At 37.1% G+C, this 19,998-nt stretch overlaps 1 protein-coding gene across 3 annotated transcripts in view; it reads left to right on the top strand.

Annotated features, from left to right (window-relative positions):
* The window catches only part of STX17 (syntaxin 17), a 127,808-nt gene that overhangs the window by 59,193 nt on the left and 48,617 nt on the right, over positions 1–19,998 (top strand). For all 3 annotated transcript variants that reach the window (XR_002336997.1, XM_021066679.1, XM_005660277.3), the window contains one exon: positions 17,319–17,544. Coding sequence is in view for 2 of the 3 variants with exons in the window: in XM_021066679.1 (XP_020922338.1) it covers positions 17,319–17,544 (226 nt within the window). In the remaining variant the exon portion in view is untranslated. The remainder of the gene's footprint in view (positions 1–17,318; positions 17,545–19,998) is intronic.

Below are 19,998 nucleotides of genomic sequence, written 5' to 3' on the forward strand. Positions count from 1 at the left end.
ACAGCAAAGTGACCCAGTCATATATATATATATATATATACGTATATACACACACACACACACACACACACATATATATACACACACATATATATACACACACACACACACACACGCGCGCACACATTGTTTTTCTCATATTATCTTCCATCATGTTCTATCACAAGTGATTGGATAAAGTTCCCTCTGCTCTACAGCAGGACCTCATTGCTTATCCAATCTAACTGTAATAATTTGTATCATTTTTATTAGATTCCACACATTAGTGGTATCATGTGTCTTTTTCTGTCTGATTTACTTAGTGTGATGATCTCTAGGTCCTGCAGTGTTACTACAAATGGCATTATTTCATTCTTTTTAATGGCCGAGAAGCATTCCATTGTATATATGTACCACATCTTATTTATCCATTCCTGTGTTGATGGACATTTAGGTTGCTTCCATGTTGAGTTTGTTTTTGCGCATGGTGTAAGAGAATGTTCTAACTTCATTCTTTTACATGTAGCTGTCCAGTTTTCCCAGCACTGCTTATTGAAGTGACTGTCTTTTCTCCATTGCATATTCTTGCTTCCTCTGTCATAGATTAATGACAAGAATGCCTTTTTTAACCATATATTTTAAGATACATTCAAATTTTAGAGATGTTTAAAATGCAGGAAAGATATTGTCCTAAAATTTATGAAATACAGTATTTAGAAAGCTACTTTTCTACTCTACCTCTGTCTTTCCTTAATTTATTATTTCTATTTAGTAAGTTCTATTTTTTTCAATATTATACATCAGGAATGGCTTAAATCTCATCTCCTTCATGAAGCCTGACTAGATCCTTACAGTAAGATGTTTCAGATTTCCTTTGAACATGTTTCTTAAGCCCCTTTCAGTTTTGAATATTTCTCCTTAGTGGAGAATCAAAAGCAAAATAAGAGTTAAGTAATTCTGTTTTCTCTGTGTCATCTGTTAACATTATACCATCTGCCCCAAGCAGTAGGCTTAAATCTTCTTTCTTGCTCCTCTTGCTCTAGATTTATATTTTAAATCTTTTCCATTGTTCTTAACATTTTTTACCAGCCTCCGCTCATTCTGCGCTCTTACTTTACTTACATGGTTCTCCTCATTTTACATCACCCTTTTGTTTTCATTCTTTAAAAAAAAAAACACATAAAACAAATACCTTAAAATTCTGAACTTATAGCACACTTTGCCAAATCATACTGGATTTTTTAAGATGCTACTTTTTTTCTTATCAAATTAACTTTTTTTTATAGTGTTAGAATTTTTTACACTTTAGAAACTCTCATTTAAAAAAGGTTTTCCGGAGTTCCCGTCGTGGCGCAGTGGTTAACGAATCTGACTAGGAACCATGAGGTTGCGGGTTCGGTCCCTGCCCTTGCTCAGTGGGTTAACGATCCGGCGTTGCCGTGAGCTGTGGTGTAGGTTGCAGACACGGCTCGGATCCCGCGTTGCTGTGGCTCTGGTGTAGGCTGGTGGCTACAGCTCCGATTCAACCCCTAGCCTGGGAACCTCCATATGCCGCGGGAACGGCCCAAGAAATAGCAACAACAACAACAAAAGACAAAAAATAAATAAATAAAAAAAAAATAAAAAATAAAAAAGGTTTTCCTATTACAATATAATCTCCACTATGGCCTCACACAAGTATTTTCTTAATCTCAACTCACTTCCCTAAAGTCTCACTATTACCAGTATTTCTTTTTAGTGCCACACCTGCAGCATATGGAAGTTCTCAAGCTAGGGGTCACATCCGAGCTGCAGCACAGCAATGCTAGATCCTAGACATGTCTGTGACCTACACTGCAGCTTGCAGCAGTGCCAGATCCTTAACCCACTGAGTGAGGCCAGGGATTGAACCTGCATACTCATGGAAACTAAATGGGATTTTAACCCACAACAGAAACTCCTCCAGTATTTCTTTTTGTAAATATTTTGAACTTCAAGATGGCATGATTGCTTTCTCATGGATTTTATTTCCACTTCACTATTTTATGGTTATATTTCAGAATTAATTCCAAAAAAGTAGTTCCTTTCATTGTTACTTCCTGCTAATGAAAGATGAAATGTTTCATTTATTTGCTGGTAACTTATATCTTGCTTCCTTGGGAAGAATTCTAGCTGATTTCTTGATAGTTAGAAATCCTTGTTTTTCATTACCAATCTGCCGCTTTGTGGAAAATACTGTAATTTTCTAAAACTATTGTAACTTTGGAGAAATATAACATACATGCTATAAAATGCATTAAGCATAAAAATACAACTAAAGAAATTATTTTACTGTGAACACTCATGTAACCACTACTCAGATCAAGCAATTACAAGCATCCTAGAGTCCCTTACAGCCTCTTCTCACTTAGAAACGTCTTTCAACCCACAAAAACAATCACTATCTTGATTTATATGGTAACAATCTCTTAGTTCTGTACTGTTTTATAACCAAAATATGTCTATAAGACTATAGTTTAGTTTGGTTTTGAACATCATATAAATTGAATTAAAGAGAATATGTCTTTTATATTTGGCTTGAGATTTACCAACATTGTTGCCTGTAGCACTAATTCATTCATTTTCATTGTATATATTCCATGGTATACAAGTTTACTGTAATGTATCCATTCTACTATTGATTGATGTTTGGGTTGTTTTCAGTTGCTATGTTCATATATATATATATATATATATATATATATATATATATATATATTTTTTTTTTTTTTTTTGGTCTTTCTGCCATTTTCTTGGTCCGCTCCCACGGCATATGGAGGTTCCCAGGCTAGGAGTCCAATCGGAGCCGTAGCCGCCGGCCTACCCAGAGGCACAGCAACACGGGAACCGAGCCACATCTGCAGCCTATACCACAGCTCACAGCAACACCGGATCCTCAACCCACTGAGCAAGGCCAAGGATAGAACTGCAACCTCATGGTTCCTAGTCAGATTCGTTAACCACTGCGCCACGGCAGGAACTCCTCTTCTATATTTTTATGGGTACACATATGCACATATTTCTGTTGAGTATATTCCTAGCACAGGAATTGCTGGTTCATCAAGCATCCTTATTTTCAACTATAATGAAAATGCTAAACTATTTTCTAGAATAACTGTACTAATTTTGCATTTCTTCCAGCAGTAAATATGAGTTCCCTTGGGTGCCACATCTTCACCATTATTTAGTGAAGTCATATTTTAATTTTAGCTGTTCCAGTGGGTAGCTGACTGTAGTTTAATTTATGTTTACCTGATTTTTAGTTAGATTAACTCTTTTTATGAGAATTGCTCATTTTAGGGTACTTACCCACCTTTCTACAGGTTATTTGTCTTTTAGTTACTGATCCATAAAAGTTCTCTGTTCTGCCTATAAGCCTTTACCAGTATTTGTGTTGTGATTATCTTCTTAACACTTAGTGGTTAATGTTTTCACTATCCCAGTTGTGTTCCTTGATGCTTAGACATTCATTTAGTTTAGTATAGTCAAGTTTATCAATCTTGGGGTTGATGCTTTTTTGTGCCACATTTAAGAGATACTCTCCTGTTGTTTTGCCTTTCACATTTAAGTCTGTAATTCATCTGGTTGATTACTATGTGTGGTGTGAGATGGTGTATCCAGTTTTATTTTTTTCCATGTGGATACCTGAATAATCAGACACCATGTTTTGGAAAGATCATCTTTCCTGGCACTTCCGTCTTTGTCATAAATCCAGGCATATATGTTTGGGTTGTTTCTGTACTGTTTCATTGGTTTACTTGTCTATTCTATTGTACCAGTACCAAACTGTCTTAATTACTTTGGCCTTATCACCAGTAAATATATAATAGCGGGGAGTTCCTGTTGTAGCACAGTGGAAATGAATCTGACTAGTATCCATGAGGATGCGGGTTCAGTTCCTGGCCTCACTCAATGAGATCCTGTGTTGCCCTGAGCTGTGGTGTAGGTCACAGATGTGGCTTGGATCCTGTGTAGCTGTGGTTGTGGTGTAGGCTGGCAGGTACAGCTCCGATTCAACATGGCAACCTCCATATGCCGCAGGTGTGACCCTAAAAAAAAAAGACAAAAAATATCTAATAGAGGAAATTGTATTCTTCTTTTTCAAAAGCCTGTTTCAGTCCTTTATGTTCATTTTCATGTGTATTTTAGAATCACCTTTATTTCAGGTTCCTCTGAAATGAAACAAAAAACCTTTTAAAAATTCTAATTTATTCTATATTCATATTTGACTTTAATGAATTATAGATGTTAAATCTTTCATATCTTTTTATTAAATCTTTTGATCTGTAGATGTCTATCAAAGTGACGTCTTTGCAATACTAAGTCCTCCAATCCATGAACATGTTCTGTCTATTGATTTATTATTGTTATATTTTTATATGATGCTAGATTTAAATTGCTGACATTTTATTTAAAATTTTTACAACCTGTTCATAAATGTGCAAGACTGATCTGTATTTTTCCTTCTGCTTACTGTCTTTGTTGAATTTTGGTATTAGAGTTTGCTATCATAAAATGAGTTAGAGAATGTTTCTCTTGCTTTTGAATAATTAGTATAATTTCCTTTAAATATTTGGAAGAATTGGCCAGTGAAGCCGCCTGTGCTCCTTTTTGTGGTTTTGGTTTTGTATATGGGTATGGGAAGGCAGGAAAATTTCAAAACACATGTTTAATTTCTTTAATAGTTGTGACTATTCAGATATCTATTTCTTATTGATTTTGGTTACAGTTTTCTAGGATTTTATCCATTTTATCTAAGTTTATTCACATAAATGTTTTCATAATATCCTCTTATCTTTTTGATATCTGAAAGATCAGCAGTGATATCCCCTTTTTTCATTTCTGACTTTGCTTATTTGTACTTTCTTTGTTTTTTTCACTACTTCTCAGTGAGGTTTACACCTTTATTAGTCTTTACAGTTGGAATTTTATTTTTGTCTAGCCTATTGTATGCTTGTTTTTTCTTTTTCATGAAATTTACAATTTTATTATTTATCCTTTCTACTTTCTTTGCATTTGTTTATTCTGTTTATATTCTAAGTTCTTTATGGATGTTTATTCTCTCAGTATAATAATCTCTGGGTACATCCATGTTGCTGCAAATGGCATTATTTCATTCTTTTGTTATGGCTGAATAATACATTGTATGTATGTACCATATATCCTTTTTTTTAATCACTGAATTTATTACATTTGTAGTTGTACAATGATCATCCCAATCCAATTTTATAGGATTTCCATCCCACAACCCCAGCGCATCCCCCCACCCCCCAAACTGTCTCCTTTAGAAACCCTAAGTTTTTCAAAGTCTGTGAGTCAGTATCTGTTCTGCAAAGAAGTTCATTCTGTCCTTTTTTCAGATTCCACATGTCAGTGAAAGCATTCGATGTTGGTGTCTCATTGTCTGACCGACTTCACTTAGCATGATAATGTCTAGGTCCATCCATGTTGCTAAAAATGCTGGTATTTCATTCCTTTTAATGGTTGAGTAATATTCCATTGTGTATATGTCCACATCTTCTTGATCCACTCCTCTATTGATGGACATTTAGGTTGTTTCCAGGTCTTGGCTATTGAAAAGAGTGCTGCTGTGAACATTGGAGTACATGTGTCTTTGCAAGTCATGGTTTTCTCTGGATAGATGCCCAGGAGTGGGACTGCTGGATCAAATGGGAGTTCTGTTTCTAGTTTTCTGAGGCATCTCCGTACTGTTTTCCACAGTGGTTGCACCATTTTACAATCCCACCAACAGTGTACTAGGGTTCCCTTTTCTCCACACCCTCTCCAGCATTTATTGCTTGTAAACTTTTTGATGATGGCCATTCTGGCTGGTGTAAGGTGGTACTTCATAGTGGTTTTGATTTGCATTTCTCTAATGATGAGTGATGTCGAACATCTTTTCATGTGTTTTTTGGCCATCTGTATGTCTTCTTTGGAGAACTGTCTGTTTAGATCTTCTGCCCATTTTTTGATGGGTTTGTTTGTTTTTTTGGTATTGAGTGGTAGGAGGTGTTTATACATTTTGGAGATTAATCCCTTGTCAGTTGATTCACTTGCAAAGATTTTCTCCCATTCCGTGAGTTGTCTTTTCGTTTTGTTTAGGGTTTCCTTTGCTGTGCAGAAACTTTTAAGCTTAATTAGGTCCCATTTGTTTATTTCTGTTTTAACTGTCATTACTCTAAGAGGTGGATCTGAGAAGATGCTGCTGTCGTTTATGTCAGAGAGGGTTTGGCCTATGTTTTCCTGTAAGAGTTTGATAGTGTCTGGTCTTATATCTAGGTCTTTAATCCATTTTGAGTTTATTTTTGTGTATGGTGTTAGGGAGTGTTCTAATTTCATTCTTTTGCGTGTGGCTGTCCAGTTTTCCCAGCACCACTTATTGAACAGGCTATCGTTTCTCCATTGTATAGTCTTGCCTCCTTTGTCAGAGATTAATTGACTGTAGGTGCATGGGTTTAATTCTGGGCTTTCTATTCTGTTCCACTGATCTATATTTCTGTCTTTGTGCCAGTACCATATGGTTTTGATGATTGTTGCTTTTAAAGTCCGGGAGCCTGATTCCTCCACTCCATTTTTCTTTTTCAGGGTGACTTTGGCTATTCTGGGTCTTTTGTGCTTCCAAATAAACTTTAAAATGTTTTGTTCAAGTTCTGTGAAAAATGTCCTTGGTAATTGGATAGGGATTGCATTGAATCTGTAGATTGCCTTAGGTAGTATAGTCATTCTGATAATATTAATTAACTCTTTCAATCCAAGAACATGGTATGTCTTTCCATCTGTTTGTGTCATCTTTGATTTCTTTCATCAGTGTCTCACAAGTTTCTAAGTATAGGTCTTTTGTCTCTTTAGGTAGGTTTACTCCTAGGTATTTTATTCTTTTGGATGTGATGGTAAAGGGGATTGCTTCCCTAATTTATCTTTCTGCTCTTTCATTGTTAGTGTATAGAAATGCCATCGATTTCTGTGTATTAATTTTGTATCCAGCAGCTTTGCCAAATTCATGGGTGAGCTCTAACAGTTTTCTGGTAGAGTCTTTAGGATTTTCTAGGTATAGTATTATGTCATCTGCAAATAGTGATAGTTTTACTTCTTCCTTTCCAATTTGGATTCCTTTTATTTCTTTTGCTTCTCTAATTGCCGTGGCTAGGACTTCCAAAACTATGTTGAAGAGTAGTGGTGAGAGCGGACATCCTTGTCTTGTTCCTGATCTCAGCGGGAATTCTTTCAGCTTTTCACCATTGAGAATGGTGTTCACTGTGGGTTTGTCATATATGGCTTTTATTATGTTGAAGTAGGTTCCCTCTATGCCCACTTTCTGAAGGGTTTTTTTCAGAAATGGGTGTTGGATTTTATCAAAGGCTTTTTCTGCGTCATTTGAGGGGATCATATGGTTTTTATTCTTCAGTTTGTTAATGTGGTGTATCACACTGATTGATCTGTGGATATTGAAGAACCCTTGCATCCCTGGGATAAAACCCACTTGATCCTGATGTACCATCCTTTTAATGTATTGTTGGATGTGGTTTGCTAGTATTTTGTTGAGGATTTTCGCATCGATGTTCGTCAGTGAAATAGGCCTGTAGTTTTCTTTTTTTTTTGTGGTATCTTTCTCTGGTTTTGGTATCAGGGTGATGGTGGCCTCATAGAATGAGTTTGGGAGTATGCCTTCCTCTGCAATTTTTTGGAATACTTTCAGAAGGAGAGGTGTTAGCTCTTCCCTAAATGTTTGATAGAATTTGCCTGTGAAGCCATCTGGTCCTGGACTTTTATTTGTTGCAAGTTTTTTAATCACAGTTTCAATTTCAGTTCTTGTGACTGGTCCATTCATCTTTTCTATTTCATCTTGGTTTAGTCTTGGAAGATTGTACTTTTCTAAGAATTTGTTCATTTCTTCTAGGTTTTCTGTTTTATTGGCATATAGTTGCATATAGTAGTCTCTTATGATCCTTTGTATTTCTGTGATGTCTGTTGTTACTACGCCTTTTTCATTTCTAATTTTATTGATTTGAGTCCTCTCTCTTTTTTGCTTGATAAGTCTGGCTAAGAGTTTATCAGTTTTGTTGATCTTTTCAAAGAACCACCTTTGCATTTCATTGATCTTTTCTATGGTTTTCTTCTTTGCTATTTCATTGATTTCTGCTCAGATCTTTATGTTTTCTTTCCTTCTACTTTAGGTCTTGTCTGTTCTTCTCTCCCAAGCTGCTATAGATGTAAAATTAGCTTGTTTATTTGAGCTTTTTCTTGTTTCCTGAGGTGGGCTTGTATTGCTGTAAACTTTCCTGTTAGAACGACTTTTACTGTATCCCATAGGTTTTGGAGTGTTGTATCTTTGTTGTTATTTGCTTCTAGGTATTTTTAAATTTCCTCTTTGATTTCTTCAGTGATCCATTGGTTGTTTAGTAGCATGTTGTTGAGTCTCCACGTGTTTGTATTTTTTGCAGATTTCTTCTTGTTGTTGATTTCCAGTTGTATGGTGTTGTGGTCGGAAAAGATGCTTGATATGATTTCAGTTTTCTTAATTACTGAGGTTGGATTTGTAGCCCAGGATGTGATCAATCTTAGAGAGTGTTCCATGTGCACTTTAGAAGAATGTGTATTCTGTTGTTTTTGGATGGAATGTCCTATAAATATCTATAAGTCCATCTGATTTAATGCTTCATTGAGGGCCTGTGTTTCCTTATTGATTTTCTAAAGGGATGAGATGTCCATTGCTGTAAGTGAGGTGTTAAAGTCCCCCACTATGATTGTGTTATTGTTGATTTGTCCTTTTAAGGTTGTTAGCAGTTGCCTTATATATTGTGGTGAACCTATGTTGGCTGTGTAGATATTTACAATTGTTATATCTTCTTCTTGGATTGATCCTTTGATCATTAGGTAGTGACCTTCCTTGTCCATAAAATATTCTTCATTTTAAAGTCTATTTTGTCTGATCTGAGTATTGCTACTCCAGCTTTCTTTTGATTCACATTTGCATGAAATATTTTCTTCCACCCTCTCACTTTCAATTTGTATGTGTCCCTAGAAGTGAAGTGAGTCTCTTGAAGACACCATATATATGGATCTTGTTTTTGTATCCATTCAGCCAGTCTACGTCTTTTGGTTGGGGCGTTTAAGGTAATTATTGATATGTATGTTCTTATTGCCATTTTAGTAATTGCTTTGGATTTGTTTTTGTTGCTCTTTTTTCTTCTCTTCTTCTCTTGTTCTCTCCTCTTTTAGTTTGATGACTATCTTTAGTGTTGTATTTGAGTCGATTTTTCTTATTTGTTTGTATATCAATTGTAGATTTTTGGTTTGCAGTTATTCTGAAGTTTTGATATAAGAGTCTATATATATATGAGATTGTTTTGTTTGTCTCTTAATTGCAAGTTCATCTCCAGTGTCCTGCATTTGTACCCACCTCTTCTCATGATTTCTGATTTTGGTGGCATAGTTGTACATGGATGATTTCATATCTTTACTGTGTATATACCTTTACTGGTGAGTCTTGTCATTTGTGGTATTTTTGTTTCCTGTTGCCCCCTTTTCTTTTCTGCCTAGAGAAGTTCCCTTAGTAGTTGTTGTAAAGCTGGTTTAGTGTTGCTGAATTCTCTTAGCTTTTGCTTGTGTCTGAAGCTTTTGATTTCTCCTTCAAATCTGAATGAGAGCCTTGCCGGTAAAGTGATCTTGGCTGGAGATTTTTTCCTTTCATCAGGTTAAGTATATTATGCCACTCCCTCTGGCCTGCAGAGTTTCTGCTGAAAAATACACTGATAACCTTATCTGGGTCCCTTGTATGTTATTTGTTTCTTTTCCCTAGCTGCTTTCAAGGTTTTCTTTGTCTTTAATTTTGGTCAGTTTGATTAATATGTGTCTTGGGGTGTTCCTCCTTGGGTTTATTTTATATGGTACCCATTGCACTTCCTGGATTTGAGTGAGTGACTCCTTTCCCATGTTAGGGAAATTTTTGACTCTTACCTCTTGGAATATTTTTTCTGTCCCCTTCTCTCTCTCTTCTCCTTCTGGCACCCCTATAATATGGATGTTGGTGGGTTTAACGTTGTCCCAGAGTTTTCCGAGACCTTCTTAATTTGTTTTCAATCCTTTTTCTCTTTTCTGTTTCACATCCATAATTTCTACTAATTTGTCCTCCACCTCGCTTATTCGTTCTTCTGCCTCCTGTATTCTGCTGTTAGATGCTTCTAGTGAATTTTTTATTTCTGTTATTGTATTTTGCATCTCTTCTTGTTTCAGTTTTATATCTTGTATCTCTTTGTTCAGTGTTTCCTGTAAGTTATCCATCTTTGCCTCCAGTTTATTTCCAATGTCTTGTATCATCTTCAGCATCAACACTCTAAAGTCTCTTTCTTGGAGGCTGAGAGTCTCCTGATCACTTAGCTGATTTTCTGGGGTTTTTTCCTCTCTCCCTCATCTGAGTTATAGTTCTCTGTCTTTTCATTTTTATAAGTTTTTGGTGTGGTGACCTTTTTCCAGATAATAGAGTTGTAGCCTCTCTTACCTCTGGTGTCTGCCCACCTTGTGGCTGAAGTTGGTATGGGGGCTTTCTGTAGGCTTCCTGATGGGAGGGGCTGATGCCTGCCCACTGGTAGGTGGAGCTATTTCTTATCCCTCTGGTGGGTGGGGCTTTGTCTCTGAATGGGATTAGAGGTGGCACTGTGCCTGGGGGGGTCTTTAGGTAGCCTGTTTACTGAGGGGTGGAGCTCTGATCCCACCTGTATTGTTATTTGCCCTGGGGCTTCTCAGCACTGATGGGTGGGGCCAGATTTTCCCAAAATGTCCACCTCCAGAGAAAGGCACACTGCTGAATATTCCCGAGAGCTTTGCTTCCAATGTCCTTCCCTTACAACAAGCCACATTCTCCCCTGTTTTCCCAGGATGTCTTCCAAGAACTGCAGTTAGGTTGGACCCTGATTCCTATGGAGACTTTGCTTTGCCCTGGGACCCAGTGCACATGAACGTCTGTGTGTGCCTTTTAAGAATGGGGTCTCTGTTTCCCCCACTCCCGTGGAGCTCCTGTGCACAAGCCCCACAGGCCGTCAATGCCAGCTGCTCCAGGGGCTCTTTCTCCCAGTGCCAGATCCCCACACGTGGGAGTTTGATGTGGGGCTCAGAACTCTCATTCCTGTAGGTGAGTCTCTGTGAACCAGTTAGTTTCCAGTCTGTGGGGCTTCCCACCTGGGAGGTATGGGGTTGCTTATATCGTGTAATCGCCCCTCCTACATCTTGATGTGGCCTCCTCTTTGTCTTGTGGAGTAGGATATCTTTTTTAAGGTTTCTGGTCCTTTTGGTTGAAGATTGCTTTTGGTTGTTTTTAGTAGAGAAGTTGAACTCCAGTCCTTGTCCACCATCTTAATCCCATCTCCGTGTACCATATTTTCTTTATCCATTCTTCTGTCAGTGGACATTAGGTTGCTTCTGTGTCTTGGTTATTGTGAGTAGTACTGCAGTGAACATTGAGGTGTATGTTTTTGAATTACGCTTTTCTCCAAATATATGCTTCTTTTTATATTCACTAGTTTGTTTTAAGTTTCTACATATAAGTAATATCATACAGTATTTATCTTTCTCTGTCTGACTGACTTCACTTAGCATAATGCCCTCCAAGTCCATGCATGTTGCTGCAAGTGGCGATATTTTGTTCTTTTTTATGGCTGAGTAGCATTTTATTGTGTGTATGTATTTGTATTTGTGTTTATACATATACATACATATATGTATGCACTACATCTTTATTCATTCATCTGTTGATCTTAGGTTGTGTCCCTATCTTGGCAATTGTTAAGATATGCTGCTGTGAACATTAGGGTGCATGTATCTATTCAAATTAGTGTTTTTGTTTTTTTCAGCTGTATACCCAGGAGTGGAATTGCTGGATCTTATGGTGGTTCTATTTTTAGTTCTTTGAGAAACCTCCATGCAGTTTTCCACAGCAGCTGCACCAGTTTATATTCCCACCAACAGTACCCAAGTGTTGCGTACTCTATTTTTAAATGATATTCATTCTTTTCTAAAATCTGTATCTTGCTTTTTATAATTTCTGATTATCTGCTGACTTTTCAAGCTTGAGGCCTATATCTTTGGACAAAATAACTATACTTTTGTAGGTCATATTTGCTAATTCTCATATTAGGTGTCCATTTGATTATTTCAGTTGTTTGTTGTTGTTGCTGTTTCTTCACGTTGTGTTTGTCCTCATGTGCTTTGATTGTCTTTGGTTGGTGGATATTATATTTGAAAAATTACTTATAGACATTATTGGTGGCTGGGAATGATGTTATCTTCTTCCACAGAGGGTTTTCATTTGCTTCTTCTAAGCCTCTGGCAAGGTTATCTTTATATAACTTCAGGGATTAAGGAGGTTTTTTTTGTTTGGTTTTTTTGGGGTTTTTTTTTTGACCATGCTTGCAACATGTGGAAGTTCCTGGGCCAGGGATCATACTCAAGCCATACCAGTGACCCAGGCCACAGCAGCAACAACACCAAGTCCTTAACTGCTAGGCCACCAAGGAACTCCCAGGGATTAAGATTTTTATTGGCTACCCATAAGACAGGATGCCAGAATGCAGTTCATGCAAGGTCTGATTTTTTTCAGGATCATTTGCATTCCTAGGGTGCAATTCTTTTTTTTTTTTTTTTGTCTTTTTGCTATTTCTTGGGCCACTCCCGCGGCATGTGGAGGTTCCCAGGCTAGGGGTCCAATCGGAGCTGCAGCCACCGGCCTACGCCAGAGCCACAGCAACGCAGGATCCGAGCCACATCTGCAGCCTACACCACAGCTCATGGCAACGCCGGATCGTCAATCCACTGAGCAAAGGCAGGGATGGAACCCACAACCTCATGGTTCCTAGTTGGATTCATTAACCACTACACCACGACGGGAACTCCAGAGTGCAATTCTTTTAAGATTCCAGCCCAAAGCACCATAGCATTTATACTTTGGATATTTTGCCTTGAAACTTATGAGTCTTACTCTGGTAAACAGATACCCACAAGCAAATGTGACCCTGAATTCAGGACTCAGATCTCTGGATATCCATCTTTGTTCAATTCTTGGCCTACAAATTTCTTACTATCTTGTTTGCTTTTTGATGCTTTTGGATTTTTCTTTGTTTTGTTTCGTGACTTGTTCTGCTTTCAGCTTTTTTAACTAATTTATTTTGAATTGCCCAGTCTGCTATAGCCATGAAGCAGAAACAGCTACTTTAAATTTTTCATATATTGACTTTAGAGAGATTCTGCAGCTATGCTGTCCAGTATAGTAGCCGCTTGCCACATTTAATTGCTGAGCATTTAAAATGTAGCTAGTTTGAATGGAGATGTGCTGTGAATATAAAATATATGCCAGATTTCTAAGACTGACTACAAATAAAAGCATGTAAAATATTTTATTAATAATTTTTACATTGACTACATATTAAAGTGATAATAGTTTGGATGTATTGGGTTAAATGAAATATATTATTAAAACTAATTCACCTTTTTTTTCCTGTGTAATGTGACTATTAGAAAATTTAAAATTACTTAATATATGGCTTACATTTATGGCTTGTACTAGATTTCTGTTGGATAGTATAGCTATATAGTAAAGTTGTTGAGAATGTATGCTCTGTAGCTTGGACTTGATTCCTGGCTTTTTTTTTTATTTTTTTATTTTTTTTTTGGTCTTTTTGCCATTTCTTGTGCCGCTCCCGTGGCATATGGAGGTTCCCAGGCTAGGGGTCGAATCGGAGCTGCAGCCGCTGGCCTACGCCAGAGCCACAGCAATGCAGGATCCGAGCCGTGTCTGCAACCTGCACCACAGCTCACGGCAACACCGAATCGTTAACCCACTGAGCAAGGGCAGGGACTGAACCCGCAACCTCATGGTTCCTAGTCGGATTCGTTAACCACTGCACCACGATGGGAACTCCCTGGCTTTAATTTTTACTAGAAGTGTAGTCCTAGAATATTTTCTTCATTTTCTCTTCTGTGAAATTAATAATAGTAATATCTATTTCAGAAATAACTGTGAAGGTAAAACAAGGTTAAGAAGTTAAGGCACTTAGCACAATGGACAACTTAAAATAGTGTTGATGAAAATTTAGCCACTGTTTGTGTTTTTGTTAGTATAGAGTCAGAGTTTTTAGTTCAATGGATATTTTCTTTCTTTCTGTTAACATTTTCTCTTCACCCATAGTAATAGAGTTCTTAAAACTGGACACTATAATACTAATTTTCTATAAGGGAACGAATATGTCAAAGGCTAATGTTCATTAGCTGCACAAACTTCTTAATGCTTCTCCAAGATACTATTGCCTAAAATATCTCTATGGACTATGCAGCAAGTATATTACCAAGCTTTACTGTAGTCCAGAAAGGGATCACACAGCTAAGAGATGGTGGTGTGTTGGAAACAGTATTGTTCCAGGACTTGAAAACTGGGCTCTAGGCCTAATTCTGTCACTGTGTTCAGCTGGGCTCTGGTTTGCTTATTGTATAATTGTAAGGTTGAATTGGATGATTGCATTGGCCCCTTCTATGATTTTTACATATTAATGCTTACATGTCACATATTTTAAATCTATACTCTGGAGTTCCCATTGTGGTACAGTAGAAATGAATCCAACTGCTGTCCATGAGGATGTGGGTTTGGTCCCTGGCCTTGCTCAGTGGGTCAGGGATCTGGCCTTGCCATGAGCTGAGCTGTGGTGTGGGTCACAGACTTGGCTCAGATCCTGCTTTGTCTGTGGTGTAGGCCAGAAGCTGCAGCACCGATTCAGCCCCTAGCCTGGGAACTTCCATATGCTGCCAGGTGCAGCCTTAAAAAGAAAAAAAAAATCTATAATCCAATTATCCTTAGTTTTTCAGCTTACATTAGAGTGATAAAAGTGCACATAAGGTTAAAGGAAATACAGGTCTTGATAGGATAGAGGTACAGCTTTTTGATTCACCCACAAAATCTTATAAGATGCTTAAGGTTGTAGCTAAACTTTTTTTCAGAATTGGCTTTAATTTTAGTAGAATAAAATATCATGTATTAACTTACCGTATAGCTAGGAATTAGTTTAAAGGAAAGATTGCTGGACTTCTAGGAATACCTGGGTTTTAAACCCAGCTTTGCTGCTAGATAATCAAGTAAATCATGAATAAGTTTGTTTTGAGTTCTCTATATGTAGTAATATGGAAGACAGCACTTCACTCAAAGTAGGCACTTGAAGAATTAAAGAAATCAATACATTTTGTTTTGTCTACTATACACGGTTTTCATTAGGATCTGTGAAAGTACACTAAGGGAAAAGAATTTAAAATATTATATGAATAGAGATCTGTAGTTTTCAAATAAGCATCCATATGCAGATCATTCTTACAAGTTGTTTAATTATCAAAGAATAATTGGTTTTTATGTTTTTCAAAGTATAAACCATTGATAAAGATGAAAAGCTCCCCAGTTTATTTTGTGAAGTTCACACAACCTTAAATCTGTTAGAGTAGTTTAAACTTAGTAAAGATGGTATAGACACACACACTGTTCAAATATGGAGTTCCCGTTGTGGCGCAGTGGTTAACGAATCCGACTATGAACCATGAGGTTGCGGGTTCAGTCCCTGCCCTTGCTCAGTGGGTTAACAATCTGGCGTTGCCGTGAGCTGTGGTGTAGGTTGCAGGCACGGCTCGGATCCTGCGTTGCTGTGGCTCTGGCGTAGGCCAGTGGCTGCAGCTCCGATTCGACCCCTAGCCTGGGAACCTCCATATGCCGCGGAAGAGGCCCAAAGAAATAGCAAAAACAAACAAACAAACAAACAAAAAAAACCAAATATGCATCTGTGCACACCCACACATTCACACAGAGATGTATGTCAATACATATGCTAAAATTCCAAAGTAAAATAGCAAATTGAATCCAATAGTGTATTAAAAATTTTTATGTATTGACCAGGGAGGGTTTATCTGAGAAATGTTAAAATGATTCTATACCGTAAAATTTGCCTGTAATTCATTATGTTGACACATTAGGAATAATTTATTATACCAATAGATGATTTTTTTGGCCACGCCCATGGCATGCAGAAGTTCTTGGGCCAGGAACTGAGCCCAAGCCACAGCACTGTCAATGCCAGATCCTTAATCCTATTAGGCCACCAGAAAACTCCAATAGATGATTTTTAAAGGAGAAGTTATTTATTTATTTATTTATTTATGCTTTTTAGGGCCACATCTGTGACATACTTAAGTTCACAGGCCAGGGGTTGAATAAGAGCTGCAGCTGGCAGCCACTGCCACAGGCACAGCAACATGAGATCTAAGCCGCATCTGTGACCTAAACCACAGCTCATGGTAATGCCGGATCCTTAACCCACTGAGTGAGACCAGGGATTGAACCCACATCCTCGTGGATACTAGTCAGATTCGTAACTGCTGAGCCACAATGGGAACTCCTGAGTAGAAAGATATTTTATAAAAATCCAGCAACTTCACTCAGAAATTCAAAGTAAAACATCAGTAAGATAACGTGTAGTACTGGCAGTATGTGAGAAAATGGGAACTCAGACTTCAGTGGTATTCTGAGTTTTTAAGCCTTTTGTGGAAAAACTGATAATAGCTATTAAAACAAAAATGCGCATTATCCTTTGAGTACCTTAACTTGGAGAAATTGTTCCTACAAAGCATAATAGTATATACTGGAATACTAATATATGCTATTACAGTATATTAGGATTTATAGTCTAGTACATTTGTTTCATAGTTTGTAATAACTAAAAACTGGAAAGAAAGAAATGAATGACTGTTTATCATTGGAGGAGTGAATAAATTAATTATATTACATCAGTACTATGGAATATGGTGCAGTCATTGACCAGGAGGGTCAATATCATTATCCGTTATAATATTGTTAAGTTAGGATGTGGAATGACAGATTGTGGATTATTGTGCATAATGTAATTTGTTTTTTGTAAAAAGAAAGTCTATATATTAATGTTTGTATGAGCAACGAGTAATGTGTGGAAGGACTTAGTTAAGAGAGGTGGTAGAATTGGTGAAGTTGGGAAATTATTAAGTTTTTAATATTTTTCTGCAGTGTTTTAATTATTATGAAGATTATTACATTTGTAATAATCACATTTAATGAAGAAAAAATACTAAATAAATTTAGAACATGAGGATGTGAATTCTAAAAAAGCTGGATTTGGCCAGAGACATAAAAAAAATAGAAAAGCATTAAGCATATTAGAGGATATTTGTAATCATTTCCATTCAAAGCCGTTACCACAAATTATCTCCACAAATAAAGATATTTTATACTAAGAGATTGTGGCTTTAGTGATTTTTTTTTTCTTTTGTAGCAACTCCGCTCCAATATCCGAGAAATGGAGAAGCTTTGTTTGAAAGTCCGAAAGGATGACCTAGGACTTCTGAAGAGAATGATAGAGCCCATTAAAGAAGAAGCATCAGCAGCAACAGCAGAATTTCTCCAGCTCCATCTGGAATCTGTAGAAGAACTTCAAAAACAATTTGATGATAAAGAAGCTTTATTACAGCCTTCTTTGACCAGATCCATGACTGTTGGTGGTAATGTACTAAGTTTTATTCTTGATTGTAGTATAGTAATGCAGTTGATTAAATCACCTACTTGTATTGATACTGCAATTAAGTGTAAATCTCCAGGGATCACCTCCTAGTTCAATATGCTGAATTCTTGGACTCTCAGTGTGCCTGGAGATGCATATCCTAAAAGTTTTTCAGTATAAAAAAATTGAGGCTATTCTCTATAGTGTGAAACTTAGAGGCTTCAAGTATATATTTGTGCATATATTAAAAAAATTTTTAAATATTTCCTAAGGAGAATGTCATCCTTTTCTGCAGAATATTCCTCCTTCATCTCCAGATGCAGGTGTGGCCTAGGCAGGCTTGCTTCTTTCTTAGGCATTCTGGTTTTCAGAGGGAGAGTTAGATCTGTCTCCCAGAAAAATGTGCATTGGGAGTCATGCCATGAACTTTTATGAAATGATTCTCTAAGAAATAAGCAGTGAAACTTGTCATTATATCTCTTATAAGGATGTAATTGATACTTACTGATTATATTATATAAATGTCCTTATGAGGAATTCTGAAAAAAAATTCTTGGTTTAATGAGCAGTGGTACTTCAGGGCAATTAATATATTTTTTTTAATCTTCTCGGCATTGAATGGCATAACTGATAAGGTTTCTCAGGTTGAGTTGTTTGAATCTAAATTTTTTAACCACCAAAAGCCCAAATATTAAACTTTCCTAGCTTTATATTATAATTGCTGCCCTTGTTTTTCCTTTTTTTGTTTTAGAGTTTTCCTTCCTTCCTTCCTCCCTCCCTCCCTTTCTTTCTGCTTTTTTTAGGGCTGCAGCTGTGGCATATGTAAGTTTCCAGGCTAGGGGTCAAAGCAAAGCTGCAACTGTCCACCTGTGCCACAGCCACGTGAGATCTTGGCCACATCTGTGACCTATGTCACAACATGCAGCAATGACAGATCCTTTGAGCAAGGCCAGGGATTGATCCTGCATCCTTGTGATATTAGTCAGATTCTTAACCCGCTGAGCTACAATGGGAACTCCTTAGAGTTTTTCTTTTTAATTTATACTATCTTGCTACATTTTATATATGTTCTAAAATAAATTACAAATTAGAACGTGAGAGATGTTACACCTGCACAGTTTTTCTCTTTCATTTACCTAGGAGCTAGGAGGCTCCTATATCATTACCTGTCTCTAAAACCAGATTTTTTTTTTTGCCATGCCCACAGCATGCAGAAGTTCCTGGACTAGGGATCGAACCTGAGCCACAGCAGTGACAATGCTGAATCCTTAACAGCTAGGCCACCAGGGAACTTCAAACCAGATTTTTAAGTTTCACTGAAATATAGTTCATTTACAGTGTTGTGATAATTTCTGCTGTATAATACAGTGATTCAGTTATACATGTATACACATCCATTCTCTTTGAGATTCTTTTCCCACATTGATTATCACAGAATATTGGGGAGAGTTCTCTACTTTACAGCAGATCCCTGTTGGCCAATCATTCTAAATACCTCAATCCCAAACCCCCATCTACTTGTCTCCTTTTGTCACCATAAGTTTTTTAAAGTCTATGAGTCTATTTCTGTTCTGCAGATATATTCATTTATATTCTTATTTTAGATTCCACATTTAAGTGATATCATATGATGTTTGTCTTTTACAATCTAACTTCACTTAGTATGATGTTTCTAAGTCCATCCGTGTTGCTGCAAATGGCATTATTTCATTCTTTTTCATCGCTGAATAATATTCCATTGTATATATGTACCATATCTTCTTTATCCATTCTTCTGTTGATGGACACTTAGGTTGCTTCCATGTCTTGGCTATTGTAAATAGTGCTGCAGTGAACATAGGGGCGCATGTATCTTTTCAACTTTGGGTTTTCTCTGGATAGATGCCCAGAAGTGGGATTGCTGGATCATATGGTAGTTCTATTTTCAGTTTTTTGTGGAAACTTCATGCTGTTTTCCGTATCAAACCAGATTTTTTTACTGTTTTATTTTCAGTGCTAATGATTCAATAATTTACAGGAAAGTCTCAAAAGTAGAAGAAACAGGAGTTCCCATCATGGCAGAGTGGAATCGAATCCAACTAGGAACCATGAGGTTTTGGGTTTGATCCCTGGCCTTGCTCAGTGGGTTAAGGATCTGGCGTTGCTGTGAGCTGTGGTGTAGGTCGCAGGCACGGCTTGGATCCCATGTTGCTGTGGCTCTGGCATAAGCCGGTGGCTACAGCTCCGATTGGACCCCTAGCCTGAGAACCTCCATATGCCATGGGTACAGCCCTAGAAAAGGCAAAAAGGCAAAAAGACAAAAAAAAAAAAAAAACAAAAAAGGTAGAAGAAACATTTAGGCTAAACTTCTATTGTGTTTCTAGGTAATCTTGCTTTTATTGTCTCCTAGTACCTGACCCATAGTAATAGTGTTTGACACATAGTGGACCATTGATAACTATTTTATAAATATAAA

This window comes from Sus scrofa, chromosome 1, assembly GCF_000003025.6.
Source record: "Sus scrofa isolate TJ Tabasco breed Duroc chromosome 1, Sscrofa11.1, whole genome shotgun sequence".
In the NCBI taxonomy this organism is placed as follows: Eukaryota; Metazoa; Chordata; class Mammalia; order Artiodactyla; family Suidae; genus Sus; species Sus scrofa.